Source organism: Hyperolius riggenbachi, chromosome 5, assembly GCF_040937935.1.
Source record: "Hyperolius riggenbachi isolate aHypRig1 chromosome 5, aHypRig1.pri, whole genome shotgun sequence".
NCBI lineage: Eukaryota > Metazoa > Chordata > Amphibia > Anura > Hyperoliidae > Hyperolius > Hyperolius riggenbachi.
Window position 1 is genome coordinate 425,200,304 of NC_090650.1, and position 24,016 is coordinate 425,224,319.

A 24,016-nucleotide genomic window follows, 5' to 3' on the forward strand; every position below is an offset into this window, starting at 1 on the left:
CATCTTCACTACTGGCAGACAAGAAAAAAATCAAATAGCACCAACTGCCATTATCTATAACCACACCCCCTAACAATGCAATATTAAAAAAAAAATATTTTATAGATATACATATGCTTAGAGGGAGATACTGGTTGCTGTGCAGTTGGAAACAGCTGTTATTTCCCACAATACAACAAGGCTCATACAGTGTGATGTCAGTACCTAGGTCCTGACATCACACTGTGGGTGGAGTTTCACCATAATATCAGCTATAAAGACATCCCTGATGATCTGTTTGCGAAAAGGTAAAGATTTCTCATGGGAAAGGGGGCATCAGCCACTGATTGGGATGTAGTTCATCCCTTGGCTAGAGTTCCTCTTTAAGAATCCTTATCCAGATTGAGGAGGGAACTGAGGTCCCAGTGCTGCAAGGTGAGAGCTCTATCCACTACGCCCATTATTTTGTATGATCTAGTGTTTTGAGAAACTTAATATACAAATGTTAGTATTATTATTACATAGTTACATAGTTATTTGGGTTGAAAAAAGACATACGTCCATCGAGTTCAACCAGAGAACAAAGTACAACTCCAGCCTGCTCACTCACATATCCCTGTTGATCCAGAGGAAGGCAAAAAACCCTTACAAGGCATGGTCCAATTAGCCCCAAAAGGGAAAAATTCCTTCCCGACTCCAGATGGCAATCAGATAAAATCCCTGGATCAACATCACTGGGCATAACCTAGTAATTGTAGCCATGGATGTCTTTCAACGCAAGGAAAGCATCGAATGCATGTATATATATACACACGCTATAGCAGCATAGAGGGTGATATAGCGGCTGGGAACGCGGAGAATCACTCGCGTTCCCAGCCTGTTGGCGGCTGTCGCCGAACCCGGACGTAGCCGCCGGCGGGGACAGGACGATCGGAGTGGGGCTGCGAGGGCACCATACAGCTTCAGTGGGCTGAGGGATGCCCTGGGTGAGTAAAAATCATTTTTTTTTCACTTAAGTATTCCTTTAAATGCAGGTATAGAATTTGCCATAACTACTTCCTGTGGCAATGCATTCCACATCTTAATCACTCTTACTGTAAAGAACCCTTTCCTAAATAAATGGCTAAATGTTTTTCCTCCATGCGCAGATCATGTCCTCTAGTCCTTTGAGACAGCCTAGGGACAAAAAGCTCATCCGCCAAGCTTTTTTATTGCCCTCTGACGTATTTATACATGTTAATTAGATCCCCTCTAAGGCGCCTTATCTCTAAACTAAATAAACCCAGTTTATCTAACCTTTCCTCCATCCCACGTATCAATTTTGTTGCCCGTCTCTGCACCTGCTCTAAAACTGCAATATCTTTCCTGTAATGTGGTGCCCAGAACTGAATTCCATATTCCAGATGTGGCCTTACTAGAGAGTTAAACAGGGGCAATATTATGCTAGCACCTCGACTCTTCCCCAGTCCTTGCATCCTCAACTTTTGCACCAGACTTTTGTGGGGAACAGTGTCGAAGGCCTTTGCAAAGTCCAAGTATATCACATCTACAGCATTCCCAATATCCATATTAGCATTCACTACCTCATAAAAGCTGAGCATGTTAGTCAAACAGGACCTGTCTTTAGTAAACCCATGTTGATGCTGAGAAATAAGATTATTTTCTACTATGAAGTCATGTATAGTATCTCTTAGTAACCCCTCAAATAGTTTGCATACAACGGATGTTAATCTTACAGGTCTAGAATTTCCTGGGTCTGATTTCTTGCCCTTCTTAAATAATGGGAGAACGTGGGCTGTACGCCAATCCACTCGGATACTGCCAGTTGAAAGAGTCGCAAAAGATAAGATAAAGGGGTTTATCTATAACTGAACTTAATTCCCTTAGGAATGTGCCTTGTCCATTTTTAATTTGTTTAGTCTTCCCTTCACTTCTTCATGCGTTAAGTATTTAATATTATAATTGGAAGATTGAGACTCTTCTGCATCTGTAATTTGCAACAGTGATGTTTCCCTTGTGAAGACAGAAGCAAAGAAAGCATTTAATAACTCTGCCTTACCTTGGTCATCCACCATTGAGTTCCCACCCTCATCCTTTAGGAGTAGGGCTGCTCAAATCCGAAACCGGGAGACATCCCGATAGTTGCTATCCGGATATCTCACAGTATACTTGTGCGGGGGGGGCGCAATCTTACCTGTCTGACGGCTTCTTCGTCCGTCCCTCAGCGCCTCCCAGGATGCGCTCCAAACGGCAGTCATGTGATCATAAACACTTCCTCCTTCCGGGTTGAAGGAGAAAGTGTTTGTAATCACGTGACGTGCGTGGAGCGCATCGTGGGAGGCGCCGAGGGACGGACGAAGAAGACGTAAGACAGGTAAGATTGCGCCCCCCTGCACAAGTATACTGTGAGATATCCGGATAGCAACTATCCGGATGTCTCCCAGTTTCGGATTTGAGAAGCCCTATTTAGGAGTCCAATACAGTCAACATTTCTTTTTTTTTAGAGTTGATGTACTTGTAAAACTTCTTTGGGTTAAATTTGATATCCCTAGCGATTTGATTTTCAGCTTCAATCTTTGACAGCCTAATTTCTTTTTTACAACTTTTATTGCACTCCTTATAATTGCTTAATGGAGCCTCGGTCCCATCCTGTTTTAGGACCTTGTAGGCATTCTTTTTCACCTTCATTTTATCTCTAATCTTTCTATTCATCCATAGAGGCCTTATTTTATTCCTAGACGTTTTGTTTCCATATGGGATATACCTACTACAATATTGATTGAGTATAAGTTTAAAAGCTTGCCATTTCCCTTCAGTGTCTTCCCCTTGTAGTACATTATCCCAGTTCACCAAACTTAGTGCCTGCCTGAGTTGATTGAACTTTGCTTTTCTAAAATTCATAGTTTTAGTGGTCCCGCTGCCCCGTGGCCTATCAGTCACCAGCTCAAACGTTATCATGTTGTGATCACTATTTCCCAAATGTTCTTGAACCTGCACATTTGATACATTATCTGGTCTATTAGAAATGATCAGATCCAGTAACGCATTCCCCCTAGTTGGTTCCGTTACCATTTGAGTCAAGTAATTGTCCTGTAGTGCTGCCAGAAATCTGCTGCTTTTACCAGAATGGGTAGCCTCAATACCCCAGTCAATGTCTGGAAAGTTGAAGTCACCCATAACTATGACCTCATTTTTACCTGCAGCTTTTTCAATCTGCTGTAGTAATTGCAGTTCTGCAGCTTCATGAATATGTGGTGGCTTGTAGCATACCCCAATAAGCAATTGGCAACTTTTATTTCCACCATGAATATTTAGCCAAACATACTCCACATCTTCAAATCTTCCTCCATCTCATCGTTGAGGACAGCTGTAAGAGAATTATTAACAAAGAGACAAACCCCTCCACCTTTTTCCCGTTTTATCCCTCCTAAACACATAGGCCTCGATTCATAAAAGTTCTGTCGGTAAGGTAACGTCGAGCGGGGAAACACCGCTGTCGGTATTTCCGCCTTCAGGGTGGTAATTCATAAAAATTTTGCTAGTTGTGACAGGCGTGCGGAGATATTCCGCTGTAGGCAGGCGTAAGGCTGTTGGGAGACATGCGGAAACAGGAGAAGCAGGCGGAGTCCCTCCGTGCGGTGTTCTCTCTGCAGCTGCTTGGGAGGTCTGTCCCATTCACTGCACTGTATTCCGCACGCTTCTCGCCACATCAGAGGTAGCGGTAATACCCGTCCGCATACCGCTACCTCTAATCTTTATGAATTGACTACTTGTTACTTTTGCTATGATAATTACCGCGCAAGGCGGTGATTTATCACTCTGCTCGCGAATGTCGGCTTTTCATGCGGAAAAAGCCTTTATGAATACAGATTTTGCTGTGTGGTCGGTAAAGTGAACCGTTTTCAGCATTTCCGAATGCGGGAATGCTTTATGAATGCCTTTGTATCCTTTTAAAGTGAACCCGAGGTGAAAATAAACTGATGAGATAAACAATTATATTTTTCCTCCTACTCCTAAAAATGACTTTTTAAGACATCCCAGGATTTTATTTTATATTTAAACATTTAGAAAGTCGATTGAATGTTTTGTTGTTTCTGCTCAGTTGCAGTCTATTAAGTGTCCCTAAATGAAAATACATGAACTATATTGACCCTTTCTCTCTCCATCTGCTCTCAGAAATATGTAGAAAATGTATTTTGTTACAAAAAACTTTTATGGCTGTAATTTGCTTATCAGTGATTACTATATTCCTGACAAGCTCCTGACAAGACAGAAGCTGTCATTTCCAGCCTTAAAAATTAACTATTTCAGGCAGCAAAATAAAACAATAAAACTCCCTGGTTATTAATATGTTTAGTAATGTACATACACATGTTTATCTCATCATATCACATGTCACCTCGGGTACACTTTAAATTCGCTATCATTCATCCATGTCTCGGGTATTCCCACAATGTCATAGCCTTTGTCAATCAGTATGAACTCTAGTTCATCTATTTTATTTGCAAGGCTCCTAGCATTGGTTACCATGCACTTTATATTTTTACCACCACATTTTCCAATTTTGATTAATATTATCATAAACTATTACATCTTCCAGAAAGGGCAGAAAGTGAGAAAATTTAATTTAGAAAGACGATAATGTGGAAAACCACTAATTTTACAGTCACTACTGGTTTACTTTAAACAGCATCCTCATGAAATGAGAGGAAGCAGCCTGCTCACTGACAGCCTAGTTTCCCAGCAGTGATTACAACTCCATTAAGGTGAAAATAATAGGCTCACCTGTTCCACCACGGTCACCGTTCCTGGCGCCATGGCAACCACCGAAGCGACAGCGTCGTGGGATTCGGTGCCCAGCTCGATGATTTGCTGAAGGATGTTCACCGCTGTGTGGTCGAGCTTCTCACCTTATCAAGAAATCAATGAGCACAAGTTACCAGCGGCGGTAATAAAGTTCTGCGTTGCCCTCGGCGACCCCTCTTGCGGCCTCTGCCAAGAAAAGGGGTCGCGGAGCGCAGAGTTTCGAAATACATACAACGCTTCTGTGAGCATTAAAATACATAATTAATGAAAAGGAAATTAACACAACTTTTTTCTTAATGATGTGAAGGGATTGTGTTCTGGGAGGTTTTATAAATGTCGTTCCTTTTGCTTATCGGCGCTGGGCTCGCTTCCTCTAAAGCCGCCATCTGTGCGGCCATCTGCAGTCTTCCAGACAAATGAAGCACGCCTTCTGCATAGTAATTGGCAGATATGAAAACAAATAATGCTTAAAAATTAGGATTCATCTCCCCTTATGCTGTACAGACAATTATAGTTGTGCGCAATGCATTTATCTGCCTGCGACGACAGTAAACGATCAGCGTGCTTATAACATAAACGCATCACATTAGTCCCACACTGCTCCCTGATCAATAATGTAATTATAACACAATACTGGTTCTGCCTCCCTAAAGAGATATGAGAACTCCCCCCGGCTGTCGCCAAACACATCCCCTCTACAGCGGCCAAACACGTCCCCTCTTCAGTAGCCAAACACGTCCCCTCTACAGCGGCCAAACGCGTCCCCTCTACAGCGGCCAAACGCGTCCCCTCTACAGCGGCCAAACGCGTCCCCTCTACAGCGGCCAAACGCGTCCCCTCTACAGCGGCCAAACGCGTCCCCTCTACAGCGGCCAAACGCGTCCCCTCTACAGCGGCCAAACAAGTCCCCTCTACAGCGGCCAAACACGTCCCCTCTACAGCGGCCAAACAAGTTCCCTCTACAGCGGCCAAACGCGTCCCCTCTACCGCGGCCAAACGCGTCCCCTCTACCGCGGCCAAACGCGTCCCCTCTACCGCGGCCAAACGCGTCCCCTCTACCGCGGCCAAACGCGTCCCCTCTAAAGCGGCCAAACTCGTCCCCTCTACAGCGGCCAAACTCGTCCCCTCTACAGCGGCCAAACACGTCCCCTCTACAGCGGCCAAACACGTCCCCTCTACAGCGGCCAAACACGTCCCCTCTACAGCGGCCAAACACGTCCCCTCTACAGCGGCCAAACACGTCCCCTCTACAGCGGCCAAACACGTCCCCTCTACAGCGGCCAAACACGTCCCCTCTACAGCGGCCAAACACGTCCCCTCTACAGCGGCCAAACACTTCCCCTCTACAGCGGCCAAACACTTCCCCTCTACAGCGGCCAAACACGTCCCCTCTACAGCGGCCAAACACGTCCCCTCTACAGCGGCCAAACACGTCCCCTCTACAGCGGCCAAACACGTCCCCTCTACAGCGGCCAAACACGTCCCCTCTTCAGTAGCCAAACACGTCCCCTCTTCAGTGGCCAAACACGTCCCCTCTACAGCGGCCAAACACTTCCCCTCTACAGCGGCCAAACACGTCCCCTCTACAGCGGCCAAACACGTCCCCTCTACAGCGGCCAAACACGTCCCCTCTACAGCGGCCAAACACGTCCCCTCTTCAGCGACCAAACACGTCCCCTCTACAGCGGCCAAACAAGTCCCCTCTTCAGTAGCCAAACACGTCCCCTCTTCAGCGACCAAACATGTCCCCTCTACAGCGGCCAAACAAGTCCCCTCTACAGCGGCCAAACAAGTCCACTCTACAGCGGCCAAACACGCCCCCTCTTCAGTAGCCAAACACGTCCCCTCTACCGCGGCCAAACACGTCCCCTCTACCGCGGCCAAACACGTCCCCTATACCGCGGCCAAACACGTCCCCTCTACCGCGGCCAAACACGTCCCCTCTACCGCGGCCAAACACGTCCCCTCTACAGCGGCTAAACACGTCCCCTCTACAGCGGCCAAACAAGTCCCCTCTTCAGTAGCCAAACACATCCCCTCTTCAGTAGCCAAAAATGTCCCCTCTTCAGCGGCCTCTATAGGTTAGAATAGGATTTGCATTAATGAGCCAATGGGGTGGATTCACAAAAGTTCTCATGAGTTAATAAAGTAGGATAAAACTCCCCACAGTAAAAATTCAGTACCTATTATTGGGTACATAAAAGATCATTTCCATCCATCTCCCATGTTGAAATATGTTTAATTTTTAACCTGAGCGCAGAACAACTATGACTACCTGGCACATAAAAGCTGCGCAGTTTGGTCCAGGCAGCCGTAACTTGTCAGTTGTTACCGCGGTGATGCGTAAGCAGAGGAGGTAGGGGAGCACAGGGAGGGAGGCTCAGTAGAGAAGCAGAGGAGGTGAGGAGCACAGGAAGGAGGCTGGGCAGAGAAGGCAGAAGGAGGCTGGGCAGAGAAGGCAAAAGGAGGCTGGGCAGAGAAGGCAGGGGGAGCACAGTGGCAAGGCCAGGAAGAGAGGCAGAGGAGCACAGGGAGAAGGCCAGGAAGAGATGCAGGGGAGCATAGGGAGGAGGCCAGACAGGAAAAAAGCTGGGCAGAGAGGCAGAGGACAGGGGGAAGCACAGAGAGGAAGCTGGGTAGAGAGGCAGCAGACAGGGGGAAGCACAGTGAGGAGGCTGGGCAGAGAGGCAGATGAAGCAGGGGAGCACAGGGAGGAGAGGCTGGATAGAGAGGCAGAGGAGCACAGGGAGGAGGCTAGACAGAGAGGCAGAGGAGCAAAGGAAGGAGACTAGACAGAGAGGCACAGGAAGGAGGCTGGGCAGTGAGGCAGAGGAACACAGGGAGAAGACCAGGAAGAGATGCAAGGAAGCATAGGGAGGAGGCCTGACAGGAAGAAGGCTGGGAAGAGAGGCATAGGATGAGGAAGCACCGTAGGGAGGCTGGGTAGTGAGGCAGAGGAGCACAGGGAGGAGGCTGGGCAGAGAGGCAGAGGAGCACAGGGAGGAGGCTGGGCAGAGAGGCAGAGGAACACAAGGAGGAGGGCCAGGCATAGAGGCAGACCACTTATCCTGCCCATCCATGATTTGTATTCTCTGCAAGAGCCGTACATAGTTGTACTGGTCTTAAAAGACAACTATCAACAATAAAAAAAGGATTTTTTTTAATATCCTGCATGAGGGTTCACATTACCGCTAGTGCTAGGGGCACTTTTATTCTCACAGTTCTTTCTATCTGCTTAAAAATCATCCTTCACTCCTAACACAGCTCACAAATACTTCACTGTGTTCTCCTCACAGTTTGCACAGAGGCTGAGGAGGTATTCTGATCAGAGGAGGCAACAGGTAACTAGATGTGCTGTAATATAACTAGCAGTCAGGGAGAAACGTATACACCACTCCTGACTGACACCTGTGATATTACACTTATCTGCAGAATGTAATAAAGCTCTGGCTGCTCAGTGCTTTCCATGCTGGGAGGGAGGGAAACCCTGATAAAGATATACTGATAATGCCTTTCTATGCAGTCAGATAAGTGAAGATAAAAAACGCACATTGATGGTGCCCATACACTAATGCGATTTCCCGCCGATAGACAGCAGATTCGATCACTGTGATAAAATCTGCTGTGATATCAATAACGCAAAGGCGGACTGATCAACCAATTTCCATCAGAAATCAATCGATTCCGACAATCTGCCCAGGCGGAAAATGTCACGCAATCGCCGGCCGGTTGGGAGTGCATTGTTAGCGGCAGCAATACATCACTTGTCCGGCCGGCGCAAGTCCCCAGGTCCCTGCAGTCTGTCACTTCTTCTGGCGTCTTCTCTTCACTTCCTGTCCCGTCCTGTGAGAAAGCAAAGCTCAAACAGTAGAGGGGCTCTACTGTTTGAACTTTCTGCTTGTGACAGGACGGGACACGCTGGAAGAAATGAGACTGCGGGGACCCGCGCTGGCAGACAAGTAATGTATTGCGGTTGGCCAGGCAAGGGCGGCGAGTAGGCAGCAGTTCCAGAGGTGGTGAATCTATTTCATGCTGAAATCGATTCACAATCAGTTTCCAGTGTATGGGCAGCCATTAGATCCCTCCCTGATCAGATTCGATCAGAGGGATCTATCTATTGGTCGATCAAGTGGCAATCGACCAGTGTATGGCTGCCTTAAAGTGAACCAGAGACGAAGCACTCTCATGTATTTTATCATATATATCAGTGGGAACATTAGAGAAAACACCTACCCTGCTCTCTGTTTCATCCTTCACTGATCAGCCTGCTTGTTATCAGCCCTGATAAATTCCCCGACTGAGCATTCAGTCTGGCCTGGTTTAGGAATCATTATAGCTGAGTCTGTCTTCTCTAATGTCTTTCCAATCCCAAGCCTGCCCCCTTCTAGCACTGCTATAATGAATGACTCAGCTATAATGATTCCTGAGCAAAGCCAGAATGAATGCTCACTCTGAGATTTTATCAGGGCTGATAGCAGGCAGACTGAGCAGAGAAGGATGAAACAGAGAGCAGGGTAGGTGTTTTCTCTATTGTTCCCACTGATATATATGGTAAAATACATGAGGGTGCTTCGTCTCTGGTTCACTTTAAGATACTTTCAGCCAGGTGATTACTAGAATATACACTTTGTTGATAGCAACCCCCTGTGGAGGAACATGGTCCTGCCCTGAAGAGCCGACACCTTCTGTATCTGGAGAGGAAAGAACCTGCTCTTAGTACTTGTGGTAATGTGTGCCCTAATGCTGGGAATACACGGTTTGTTTTTTAGGTGATTAGATGATTCGACAGATAATTTCTGACATGTCCGATCTCCCTTTCCATTCTTTTGCCGCTCGTTTTCTGATAGAAGTGAATGGAAAAAGATAAGAAAAGCTAGCAGAAGATAAGAGAATCGACTGCAGAATCGAGCGGCAAAAAACAATCGAGCGCAGAAACACGCGGCAGAAACGAACCGTGTATTCCCAGAATTACATAGAGCATTTAAAAAAAATGTAGCTTCAATCGATAGATGTACTTTAAGTTATTTAAAAGATTAGTCTTTAGGGCCTCTTTCACAGTAGGACATTGCGGTTTGATGCGACGTTAAAGTCGCAACGCAAATTACAAAGCAACTTTCCAAAAAAGTCGCACCGGACCTTCATGCCCCGTTATCGTCGCATACAGTAAAGCATACAGGCAATGAAAAGTATGCTTCCAAGCCATTACTGAGCATGTGCAAACAGTCCAACGCAGTTAATAACGTGTATAACGCACAGCATGCAGCACTTTCTAATAACGCTACACGTTACACACGAACGCAACGTGTGCACTGTGAATGTCGCACAGACTTAGCATTGCTGTGCGTTAGTCTACGTTGATACATTTTCTAACGTGCGACTTTAACGTCACACTGTGAAAGAGGCCTAAATGTTCATAATAGGAATGTTGTTAAAAAAAATCTGGGAGTGGAATAGAAATTGAAGCCCAACTAAACTATTTTTTTCATTTTTAGCGTGGTGGACCACTGCCAATGTGTTATTTCTGTCTGCAAACAGGGAAATAATTTGTTACCTCGAGTGACAACCGCAAGTAGGAGAGGAAACAAGAGAAATTTATCCCACAGGATGAAACATAACAATAACTAATAAATAGAAAAAAAGGAATACAAAGTTTTCAGTGAATAACTTTTGGAGGTGTAAATTGGGAACGTATTTAATGGCCAGACTGACGGGGCTATTTGGAATCTCCTTCAAGCAGATCTTCCTGGATCTGGATTATTAGACTGCTGGCGGGATAATAGAGAAGTGCTGATATCGCTCTCCTCCTGTTTATTATTCATGTGACATCCCAGCAAGACTGAACTTCATGCTCCACTTACTGGTTTCTGAGGTGTATCTCAAATCCTGGAGAGCGGCAACAGCTGTCTGCGTTCCCTGAACATCTGCTTCGGCTTCAGTGATATGGAGGAACTGCGTGGAGATCTCTTCGGTCACATCCACCGGCTGCTGGAAGATGCACATTGCAAAACAGAGAGGAAACTTCAGAAACACCAGATGCATCGGAACGAGGGCAGCTAGAGCATGAACAGTCCTGTCTGCTTAAAGACCCCTTGTCACCAACAACATCACAATGATTAGTATCTCCACTGTACACACACTAGATGAAAGAGAACCCAAGTCCAAGCTTAGGTCAAAAAGGAAATACTTACCCAAGGATAGGGAAGCTTTTGGACCCAAATAAGGTTTCTCACGACATCCTCTAGTCCCCCGTTGCCGCTCGCCGACCCACCAACTGATCGGACCTCTGCTGCTCTCTTCCGGCATAAGCATGGCCGTGCTGCAGCTGTGTGAGCACAGCAGCTCCTGCACAGTAGCACGCGTGGCTTACTGAGCAGGCGCAGCAGTACATGTGCAATATGGCAGTGCTTATGCCTGAAGAGCAGTGTAGCACAATCAGATTACCGATGAACACTTGTTCATAATCTTTGGAGGGTCAGCGAGCAGAAGCGGGGGACAGGAGGACAGCGTAGGAACCGTCATTAAGATCCAGAGTCTTCCCTCTCTTTAGGTAAGTATGTGATTATGTACCCGAGCTTCGGCTTGGGTACACTTTAAACTTGGCATGTACAGCGGTCCACGATCTAGGTTGTGTACTGTGGCACCATTCCCTCTCGCCAGCAAGCATTGCCTGAAAAATCGACTCGGCTCGACTCGAAAGCTGGATGATGATTTGCTCTCTCCCCACTCACGCCACCCACTTTGTGACGCTCCAGTGCTGCTTTGTCAGTTCTCCCCGTATACAACAAGAGAATGTGTCGCTGGTGTACAGTCTCGGCCCTGCACGGTCACTTGAGTGGTTGAGTCCCTCTTCCTGCCGGGCAACATGCCTTGTATGTGTGTATGAGGCTTTACAGTGGACCAAGGAACCAGAAGTTCTAAAATGAGATGTGTGATGTGTAAGTCAGATCATACAGGAACCAACCTGATGCGCCACAAACTACCCATTTGCCAAGGTAGCCAAGCTAGTCTAGTTGAGGTGTCCAAGTGGGAAACCTCACAGACCAACAACCGCTCCCTGCTCACAGAAATTTGGCCATGACCACTCATTTGTAAGAAATGTGGGACCCGGCATGAAAAAATAACCATGCCACCAACTGAATAGGTTTAGGAAAGTTGCGTGAGAGCGCTCTGCTCAAAACCCACTAGATCAGATGCTAATAACTTAATTTTTATATTAACATTTGCAGCTTGTAAAAAACAAAAACAACTAAGCTACAAGGTTTAATTGTCCACATCTACTTTAAGTATCCATGTAGCTTAGAACTCTAGAACTGCTCATTGTTCTAACAATACACTTTCTATGGTGCAGTAGACTGGGCATCGGAGGTCAAGCTAAAGTCGGGGATGAAGACCATGGAATGTGAGCATTGATGAATGAGTTAAGGGTATGTCCAACCGTTTTTCAGACATCAAACCAACAAGCGTTGATTACAGTAATATGAATAACTTACATGGTTTATTGCAAGCTTACAAAACTGCGTGTTTCTTCTTCAGGCATTATACAGAACTGGGTAAGAACCGTACAAACATCATGTACAGTTGGTCATTAAAGGTATTACCGGAATCAACGCTGGTAGGTTTGAGGTCTGTATTTCTGCTCCTCGGCACACTTCACTTGCTCCAACCATTTCGAAAGTGAGGCAATAGAGGACTCCAATCTCCCTTGTAGACCAAAATTAAATAAAAGTGCTGAGAGGTGGATCTTATTGCTTAGAAATGGGAATAATGCTGCCATATTGCTGATTAGGGCTGGACCCTCTGAACCCGTTTACCCTCTAACCCATAATGAGGAGTGTGTACTGTAAGTAGTGATGTACATGTGAAATAATAATCTTTCAAGGATACTCTTGTATGATAATTCATAAAATGAGATACAATTAAACTAAAGAGCAATCAATGATGTATCCCTGTTTTATGTAACGTGCTGATTAAGCCAAGTTGTTCCTACCGGGGACTGGCATTATAAGCCGCAGAGTTCTGAAGAAAAAAATGGAAAAAGAAATGTAAGCATCGGTTAGAGTTAAGGTGGCCACACACCATACAATTTTTGAAATATCTGTTAAATTTCAGAATTGCAATTAATTTTTCTGACCGATTGTAACATTTCAAAAATATGACCAATGTACCACACACCTATGCTCAATTTTTCCCCCAATTATGATAAAAATGATTGGAAACTCTGACAAAATTGCTAGGGTGTGTATATTAATAAATTGACAATCCAACACACACCATACAATCTTTAGAAAGATTGAAGAAAAATATCTGGCATTCCAGATCATTTAAAATCGAAGAAAAAGGGGAAATCCGATCGGATTTTTCAGTCTAACGAAAAAAAAAGCTTTCGATTTCTTCAGGAGATCCGATCGTTTTTATCGAATTACTGTAAAATCGGATCATTTTATTGTATCGTGTGTGGCCACCTTAAGTCATCCATTAGGAACAGTGTTGCTCGGAGAGTCCCAATCAGGAATTCGAGTTAATCCGGCCATGGCAGAATCGAAATCCGGATATGCCATGATTGTGATCCCGATTTGAATCGGAGCTCCGAATTCGACTCGGATTTTAGCCGTGATTACATGTAGAATCCGTGATCATGGTCGTGATCACGGATTTGACTTAACATTAATTTTGAAGCCCCCATACATGCTACAGTCACCAAAATTGCATGGATTATAAAGGTGATCAGTGGTTACAACTTCAAAAAGAACTTTAGTTTTTAAGAAAATCAATTTTAAGGTTTCGAATGGAAAAAGTATTTGTGATTAAAAACCGCCAAAACCTGCTGAATTTAGCAGTTAATAGCAAAGCCTCCTTACATGATAGAAACACCACATTTAGTAGATGTATTGAGAAGGCCTTATAGTTTTTGATAAAATCAATTTTAAAGTTTCAAAGGAAGTTTCAAAGGAAAAAAAGTATACATGAAAATGCGGTAAATACATTAACTGTCATTTACCGCATTTAAATGTATACTATTTTACTTTGAAACTTTAAAATTGAATTCCTCAAAAACAATAAGGTCTTTTTGAAAACATTTTTTTTCCCCTTTTGGAATTCGTAATCCGACCTCATGATCAGGAAAAACAGCTCGTGCTCACTGGTTACCCGCGATCAGAGGCTGTGGAGAGCAACACCGATTAGGAAGGGTAAAGGGTAAAGTGCATTGGATATTAGGGTGGAGGTTAGAAGATTATATAAGGTCAGTCCCCCGCCGCTTGTGCACGCTCATAGAAATCATTTAAATAAAGTTACAGGAAAAAAGGTTTTTTTTTATTATTAAAGTGACGGTGTCATGTTAAAAAAAACAAAGGTTACTGTTTTTTTAAGTGTTAAAGGGAAGGTCCAAGCAAAATAAAAAAACGCATTCCCGCTAGTGCAGGAACATGAACACATACATTTTTACGTGTTAGTGGTGCAACGCGTAAAAATGTACGCGTTGCACCACTAACGCGTAAAAATGTATGTGTTCATGTTCCTGCACTAGCGGGAATGTGTAAAAATGTACGCAATGCGGCCCACCGACCTCCGAGTCGCACTGGAGCAGCAGTGAGTGACTACGAGGGCATAGGATGGCTGCATGGGGCTGGTAGAAGCCCCAGGTAAGTGAAACTCATTTTTTTATTTTGCTTGGACCTTCCCTTTAACCCCTACCAGACTAATTAACCCCTTGTGTCACCTGTACTTGGCCTTAAAGGACCACTATTGCAAAAATGGTAAAATGTATAATGCTTTTAAACATATACAAATAAGATGCACAGTTCTTCCAGAGTAAAATGAGCCATACATTACCTTTCTCCTGTGTTGCTGACACTCCCAGCAGGTAGTAGAAATCTGACAGAACCGACAGGTTTTGGACTATCCCATCTCCTCATGGGGGATTCTCATGGTTTTGTTTAGTTTGAAAAGCACTTAGCTAAAGGCAGTTGCTCGTCCAACTGCCCAAAAAAAGTGTGCAGCGCACAGGGAGGCTGGCCAGCATCTGTTTATGAATCTTTTTCAGGGAGTGTCTTTATAAAGAATAAAAGCCATGCTGAGAATCCCCTCTGTGGAGAAATGGACTAGTCCAAGACCTGTCGGTAAGGTCAGATTTCTACTACCTACTGTAAGTGACAGCAACATAGGAAAAAAGTCATTTATGGCTCATTTTACTCTGTAAGAAACGTGCTTCTTATTTGTATATGTTTACATGTATTTTACATTTTTCAATTTTCGCGGTCCTTTGAGATTCATGGACACCTGTAATGGCTGCCGTCCACATCGATGCGGTCACTATGGCAACAACTCGGGGACCCAAGGCTGTATGGATGCATTGAAAAGTTCTTGCCTAGCAATGCATCTATACAGCACTGGGGTCCCCAAACTGTGCGCCCGATCGATTAACGCAGGCTGGCGATAATGGTATACTACAAGCACAACTAGCAATGACATATAGCATGTATGATATAATTTTACCCAGGATGAGACAAATAATGTATTTTGAAGTATTTTAAAATTTAAAACTGTGGCACTTGTCATGTAAAATTAGGAAGGTGGAAACATGAGAAAAAAAATTGTGTTTACACCTAATTTTCCTCGATAAAATGTAAAAACAAACTAATATCCAAGGAATGCCTAGCTCAGTGATGACTAGCCTTGGCACTCCAGCTGTGGTGGAACTACAAGTCCCATGAGGCATTGCAATACTCTGACAGCTCTAAGCATAACTCGGGGGGAGACAGAGGCATGATGGGATTTGTAGTTTTGTCACAGCTGGCATGCCAAGGTTAGCCATCACTGGCCTAGATTGTCCTGAAAAATACAATACATAAAATACTTTGATGGCAAAGGTAATAAAAAGTTATTGCTGTATCCATAGCGACACAGCTGATATGCCAAAACTGTCAGGAAGCTTGAGGATAAAAACCAGCAATGCATAGTAGTTCATGTTTAGGGTCTGGGAGGGTTGAGGGAAGAACAGACAGCAAAACTGCCAACGATAACAGCATTGTGATCCTGGAACCCAAACTGATCCTCCATGGTGTAGCCCAGGGGTTCCCAAACTGGATGCCTCGTATGGTGTAGCCCAGGGTTGCCTCGGTATCCATCCCCATCCTCTGTGCACTGCCATCAGGTGATGCAACCGCACACTGATATACAAGTAAGGGTAAGGAGTAAGGGATACTGGCTAATGGAGGGGCCGCTGAATATTTGGAGGGGGGTGCTGCTTAATGGGGAGTCAATAACTATTTTGAGGGGGTAATGCTGACCAGTGGCTGGATGGTGTGATGGTTAAGGGCTCTGCCTCTGACGCAGGAGACCAGGGTTCGAATCTCGGCTCTGCCTGTTCAGTAAGCCAGCACCTATTCAGCAGGAGACCTTAGGCAAGTCTCCCTAACACTGCTACTGCCTATAGAGCGCTTCCCAGTGGCTGCAGCTCTGGTGCTTTGAGTTCGCCAGGAGAAAAGCGCAATATAAATGTTATTTGTCTTTATTTATAGTGGTGGTGGTGGAGGGGTTTCTGCCAGGGAGTGGTGATCAATAATTGATTACTTAAGAGACGGGGAGGTGCTGCCTTATAAGAGTCATAGTGTAATTCCTGTAGTTTTCACAGAGAGGTGCCTTGGAAAAATTTCAAATCCATCAAGGGTGCCCAAAAAAGTTTGAGAACCAATGGTGTAGCCAATATGCAATGCCAGCAAGTCATGTTACCGCCGCTGGAAGCCTTCTTGGAGGGATGGTAACTTATTTTACACAGGTTCCCCCATTACTAAGCCTGGAGATAAACTTGGAGATACCGGCACCTGCTATTACAAGCAGCAATATTCAGCGATCGTCCTTCCTGACCAGTCTCTGACGCCATGCTGTGTAACCGTCAAACCGTACAGCGATATCCACACCAGATTGCAAGGAAAGGCAATATATTAAGCATCGGACACAAAATGCTGTTGACGCTCCATTTACTCCTAGTCTTGTCGGCACATTAATCACCACGCATGGACGCTGCTTGCTAGCGCAGATCTAAGCCTTATCTGACAACTGGCTGACAGGCCGAACGTTCATCACAATCCCTGCAGAGTCCAGCCATGCTTCTCCGTGCCAGAACCAAAAACTCTCGCCAACCTCTCAGGATGGAAGAGCCAGGCGGCCAGCATGGACCTCTGCAAGGTGGAAGAACATGAGGAGAAGGACCAGACTAACGTCTTACTATAATACAGCATTACTGATCTTATCTGACAACTGGCTGACAGACCGTACAGTCATCACAATCCATGCAGAGTCCAGCCATGCTTCTCCGTGCCAGAACCAAAAACTCTCGCCAACCTCTCAGGATGGAAGAGCCAGGCGGCCAGCATGGACCTCTGCAAGGTGGAAGAACATGAGGAGAAGGACCAGACTAACGTCTTACTAAAATACAGCATTACTGATCTTATCTGACAACTGGCTGACAGACCGTACAGTCATCACAATCCCTGCAGAGGCCAACCATGCTTCTCCGTGCCAGAACCAAAAACTCTCGCCAACCTCTCGGGATAGGAGAGCCGAGAGACCAGCATGGACCTCTGCAAGGTAGAAGAACATGAGGAGCAAGGACCACACTAGCAATCTCTTACTATAATACTGCATTACTGATATTATTCTAAATGGCCAACGCCACCATGAGCACAAACCTCTGTTGAAGTATACCCATCATGAGGGATCAATGAGAGCACTAGCGTAAATTCTTTTTAATTCTTAGACCGATTCAGAAGGGCAGATGAAGGGGAGCCCCCTTCAAGGTCTTACAGCAGGGGCTGCATGCTTATCAGGACAAGCAGAGTTTTTAAACGTGATTAATGGTGTGTTGTGGAGGGAGCTGCTGAGATCGTCAGCGGGTCCTAAGTTGATGCCAGATAGTCTGCTTTATATAACAGAGAGCATCGGAAGGACTTCTGTGTTTAGGGCTGTAGACCCCAGCCATCGAGAACAAGAAGCTTAGAGTGTCAGGAGGTCCAGAGATGAGGCCAAATACCCTGCTGAAAGCACGAGGTACAGTTTACGGTCAGTCACATGATGTAGAGGTACCCGTCAGTCACATGACGTAGAAGTCAGTGTCAAGTCACATGACGTAGGAGGTCACCATCAGTCACATGATGTAGGAGGTCACCGTCAGTCACATGAAGTAGGAGGTCACTGTCAGTCACATGATGTAGGAGGTCACCGTCAGTCACATGATGTAGAGGTCACAGTCAGTCACATGACGTAGAGGTCACCGTCAGTCACATGACGTAGAGGTCACCGTCAGTCACATGACGTAGAGGTCACCGTCAGTCACATGACGTTGGAGGTCACTGTCAGTCACATGACGTAGGAGGTTGTTGTCAGTCACATGGCATAGACGTCACTGTCAGTCACATGGCATAGAGGTCACTGTCAGTAACAATGTAGAAGTCACCGTCAGTCACATGATGTAGAGGTTACCGTGAGTCACATGACGTAGAGGTCACTGTCAGTCACATGACATAGAGGTCACTGTCAGTCACATGACGTAGAAGTCAGTGTCAAGTCACATGATGTAGAGGTCACCGTCAGTCACATGATGTAGAGGTCACCGTCAGTCACATGATGTAGAGGTCACCGTCAGTCACATGACGTAGAGGTCACCGTCAGTCACATGATGTAGAGGTCACTGTCAGTCACATGATGTAGAGGTCACTGTCAGTCACATGATGTAGAGGTCACTGTCAGTCACATGATGTAGAGGTCATTGTCAGTCACATGACGTAGAGGTCATTGTCAGTCACATGACGTAGAGGTCATTGTAAGTCACATGACGTAGATAGAGGTCACTGTCAGTCACCTGACGTAGATAGAGGTCACTGTCAGCCACCTGACGTAGATAGAGGTCACTGTCAGTCATATGACGTAGGAGGTCACTGTCAGTCACATGGCATAGAGGTCACTGTCAGTAACAATGTAGAAGTCACCGTCAATCACATGATGTAGAGGTTACCGTCAGTCACATGACGTAGAAGTCACTGTCAGTCACATGACGTAGAGGTCCCTGTCAGTCACATGACGTAGAGGTCACTGTCAGTCACATGAGATAATATATTACACATGGGTGTACAGCTGTTACTCTTCATGAATACACACACAATGCTCACCTCCCATCCTACCTCCTTGTCATTCTCCACCAGCTTCAGCCCATGCTTACTCTTCAGATGTCTGTTGAATTCCCACTTTGTACTGTACACAAAGCTGCACACAGGACACTTTATACCACCTGGGAAACACAAAACAACAAAGTCTGCTTAGTGAGAACAGCATCATCTTTATCAGCAAGTCTGAAGCGAAAATAAACTTATGAAATCATGAATTGTATGTGTAGTACAGCTAAGAAGTAGAACATTAGTACCAAAGAAAAGAGCCTCATATTGTTTTCCAGTACAGTAAAAGTTATGAAATTTCAGTTATCTATACAAAAGAGCTTCTCTGATCGATGCAACCCACTGGGTCCAATACAGTTCAGTTTTCTGAAGCACTTAAAGGACAACTGTAGCAAGAAGGATATGGAGGCTGCCATATTTGTTTCCTTTTAAAAAGACAGCGAAGCGAAAAAAAATGATGATATAATGAATTGGTTGTGTAGTACAGCTAAGAAATAAAGCATTAGGAGCAGAAACATAAGTCTAATATTTGTTTCCCGTACAGGAAGAGTTAAGAAACTACAGTTATCTATGCAAATAGCCATTGAGCTCCATGACTTTGAAAGTAGCAGAGAGCTCTGACTTCTGATTAGATTATCTCAACTGTATTGTTTTTTTTTTTTTTTTTTTTTTGCAGAGAACAGTTCAGGACAGGTCAAAAGTTCACAAGACTGTTCTGTAAAAACATTTAGAATGCTGAGTAATGTATAAACTGCAAATATTACAGAATGATGCAATGTTATAAAAAGAAGCTGTATAACTGAAAATAAAAATATGAGAATATTTTTTGTTGCTACCCAATGTTGTAGTAATTACCCCACTACACAACCAATTCATGATATCATCATTTTTTTTTGCTTCAGTGTCTCTTTAAGTTATACCAGTTGCCTGGCTGTCCTGCTGATCCTCTGCCTCTAATGCTGGGAATACACGGTTCGTTTGTGAGGTGAATAGATGGTTCGATAGATAATTTCCGACATGTCCAATCTTTCTTCCGATTCTTTCGTCGCTCGATTTCTGATAGAAGTGACTGGAAAAAGATAAGAAAAACGAGCGGAAGATAATCGACTGCAGAATCGAGCGGCAAAAATGATCGAGAGGAGAATCGAGCGCCAGAATCGAATCGTGTATTCCCAGCTAAATACTTTTAGCCGTAGCCCCTGAACAAGCATACAGCCGATCAGGTGGTTGTGACATTATTAGAAAAAACACACCTGAATTGAGATTAACAACATTCAAATCTACCCTAAGTAGAAAAGTAGTAAAATATAACTTTTAATCAAAATTGCATTAAAAAAGAACAGTTTTGCTGCCCATTGTAGTAAATTGTGAGAAAGTGAGACTGGAGGTATAAGTCAGAGGTCAGAGGACCATCCTCCAAGTTCACACTGTATTTAAAGAGACCCTACACCAACTCAACATGTTTCATTTCCTCAATTGGAAACTTCGTCAGGAGTGTATATTAGGCTGCTGTTAGTGGCCGTCACTCTGCTAATTTTCTTTGCTAACCTTTGTAAATATGTGATTTAGTAATGTATTTATCTTTTTAAGTATGTAGTCACTCTCTCACTAATATACACTCCTGACGAAGTTTCCAATTGAGGAAATGAAACATGTTGAGTTGGTGTAGGGTCTCTTTAAATACAGTGTGAACTTGGAGGATGGTCCTCTGACCTCTGACTTATACCTCCAGTCTCACTTTCTCACAATTTACTACAATGGGCAGCAAAACTGTTCTTTTTTAATGCAATTTTGGTTGTGACATTATTGTCAGATCTGACAAGATTAGCTGAATGCTTGTGTAATGATCAGTGGCGTATTTGATGATCAGAACGTGCTCAATCAGACAGTTAGTCAGTACTTTAATCAGAGTGTAATCACACGTGTATTGGTGCACAGTATTGTCAGGCGTACTCCTTTAGTGATAGCCCTTGGTGGCTGGGGCTATCACTTCAGACAGAAAGTGGCCGTACAAAATAGGTCGGTAACAGGTCGGTCAGTGGCAGTACAGAATCGTCAGGCAAAATCGTAATCGAGAAACAGGCCGAGGTTGGCAACAGATCAGATGGGCTAAGGTACAGAATCAGAAGGCTTAATCAGAGTCAGAGGTCGGGCCGAGGTCGGCAACAGATCAGAATAGCAGAAGTACAGAATCAGCAAGCAGAGAGTAATCAGAAGTTCAGGCAAGAGATCATACACAATATATAATATTACTGATAATAATAATCCTATCTAAGTGTAAATCCCCGGGGTCCTGCCGGAACACACACGGATCTGACTAAGGTCTGAGAGCTTTCACTGTAAAGTTTCAGTAACAACAGACAACGAGCTACTGACAGCTCAGAGTTTAAATACAAGTGAGTATCCAATTTGGTCCGCCCAGAGCAAAGCGACCAATCAGCACAGCGGAGGTGACGGCCATGGTCAGCTGACAGGCATGTCAGCTGACCCGCCTCCTCAATGCATAAAAGGTCACGCCGCCTATTGCGCACGCGTGACAATCTCTGCTGGTGAATGAGAGAGAGGCCCGGCCTGTGGGAGGGAGCCTGCGGAGCTGCGGCTGCCGGCGATGTGACATCAGACGCGGAAGCGACGGTCACGCATCCCGCAGCAGAGGTAATTGCGACATTACTGACAGCTTGTTTCTGGTGTGGTTCAGACACTTCTGAATCAAAATAGACCAGCAGGGCTGCCAGGCAACTTGTATTGTTTAATAGGAAACAAATATGGCAGCCTCCGTACTCTTCTCACGCCAGTTGTTCATTAAACAGCCAAGAAACAGTGAGAGACAGTTTGAGATAAGGTTTTACTGCAGAAGACTTCAAAAGGTCATAATTTTCGCTTTGTTTTATAGCTTAAAAGACAGAATGTGGTTTTAAAACTGTTCCTGTGACATTATGATGCAATGCTATAAAAAAAGCTATATAACTAAAAATACAAATATGAGACTCTTGTTTGCTACTAATGTTCTATTCGTTATCCATACTACACATATCATTCAATATCTCACAAGGTTTTTTTTTTCTGCTTCAGGTTTGCTTAAACCACTTTTTCTGCCACTAGAGTATATCTACGTCCTCTGTGACTTCATCTAAGCCACAAGGGCGTAGATATACGTCTTGTAGCTGAAGCAGTGCTGTGCAGGATTGGGCTTGCTCCTGTACAAAACCTCCGGCACTGTCTGCTGCAGCACTAATTGGTGAAGGGGAATATATGTTCCCTGAGCCAATAAGATTGATTTTTATTATTATTGTTTTCTCAGTTCTTAGTGAAAAACACACTCTGTAGCATTATTTCAGAGTCAAATATCTTCACCATAAATTGTGATAGGAACAGAATTTAAGTTTTGTGATAAATAGTACAAATAACCAAAGAAAATTTGTGTTTGTTTTTTTTATCTACGATATCGCTTTTTATTTTTAAACTGGAATTGGTAAATCTGAGAAACAATGTGTTTTTTTTTTTTTTTTTCCTCTTTTTCTTATTAAAATGCATAGAAGACAGAATTGAGGGAAAAAGGCCATACAATGAAAGTTAGTTTCTCTTGAAGTTAGTCTTGAAAAAAACGATATATATTTCATTTAGGTGTCATAAGTAGGGATAACGTTATTGCTGATTAAACAGGGACATAGCTAAAATGTCAAAACTGCTCTGGTCCATAAGTGGGAAACAAGGTCTGGATGCGAAGTGGTTAAACACAAAAGGATGCCAGAGAAAAATGCTTATCGGTTAGAAGGAAAAAATAATAATTTACTTCACTCCAGATTCAGTTTCAATAGTGGAAATGTTGTTTTCAGCAATATTCTAAAGCAAGGAACACAGTCATTCAAAAAATAATTGCAAAACCAGGTATAACGGAGGTGCTACTTTTACTTAATACATTCTGGATTTCTCTCCTGCCGTGTGCTGATAACACATCATCGCATATAAGCTGAGAAAAAGACAAGGTTAGAAAAGTCACAAGTAAACCTTTATGCGTCGGGGGCCACTGTCTTCTGTAATTAAACGTGTTATTCTCCCGATCGGACCGGGAAAATCACGGCATAATTATAAGGTCTAATACTCGGAGAAAAATGAAAATCATTATGTTTAGGTTGAAAAGAAGCAGAAACATGACAACGTTCAGAAATAAGGGCAATAAACGAGGAAATGTCACGCTGTACGAGCGGAGCGCTGCCAATCGCCGGGAATAAAAGAGACAATTACGTTTCTTCCACCTCTATAAACCCAGTGTTTCTTTAACAACTAATTACATTTCCTGCAGCTTGAGAAACAACTGAGCAATCAGTGAACGGCTTGTTGTCGTTTCCACATGAAGAAGAGCATCTAACAAGAGAAGGAGCAGAGCGACATTACAGCCATGGCTGAAATGTGAAACTATTCAGAGGCTAATAGACAGGTACACTTAGCACTAGACTTAAAGAGGAACTCCAGTGAAAATAATGTAATAAAAAAAAGTGCTTCATTTTTACAATAATTATGTATAAATGATTTAGTCAGTGTTTGCCCATTGTAAAAATCTTTTAAATCCCTGATTTACATTCTGACATTTATCACATGGTGACATTTTTACTTTAGGCAGGTGATGTAGCTGCTGCATGCTTTTTTGGCAGTTGGAAACAGCTATAAACAGCAATTTCCCACAATGCAGCAAGGTACACAGACCGGAAACTGCCAGGAGTACGTACTCAGAATTTCTTTGTGGGAGGGGTTTCACCACAATATCAGTCATACAGCGCCCCCTGATGGTCGGTTTGTGAAAAGGAAAAGATTTCTCATGTAAAAGTGGGTATCGGCTACTGATTGGGATAAAGTTCAATTCTTGGTCGGAGTTTCTCTTTAAAGGACAACTGTAGCAAGAGGTGTGTGGAGGCTGCCCTATTTATTTTCTTTTAAGCAATACCAGTTGCCTGGCAGTCCTGCTGATCCTCTGCCTCTAGCACTTTTAGCCACAGACCCTGAACAAGAATGCAGCAGATCAGGTGTTTCTGACATAGTTGTCAGATCTGCATACCTCCCAACTT

General features: G+C 44.1%; 1 protein-coding gene across 6 annotated transcripts in view; it reads right to left on the bottom strand.

Moving 5' to 3' along the window:
* Window positions 1-24,016, bottom strand: part of ZFAT (zinc finger and AT-hook domain containing) — a 222,358-nt gene that overhangs the window by 39,759 nt on the left and 158,583 nt on the right. For 3 of the 6 annotated variants that reach the window (XM_068238055.1, XM_068238049.1, XM_068238050.1), the window contains 3 exons: window positions 18,951-19,069; window positions 10,644-10,770; window positions 4,765-4,889 (listed from right to left, as the gene is read on the bottom strand). In XM_068238055.1, coding sequence (XP_068094156.1) covers window positions 4,765-4,889; window positions 10,644-10,770; window positions 18,951-19,069 — 371 coding nt within the window. The remainder of the gene's footprint in view (window positions 1-4,764; window positions 4,890-10,643; window positions 10,771-18,950; window positions 19,070-24,016) is intronic. The other 3 variants (XM_068238053.1, XM_068238052.1, XM_068238051.1) reach the window with 3 other exon arrangements.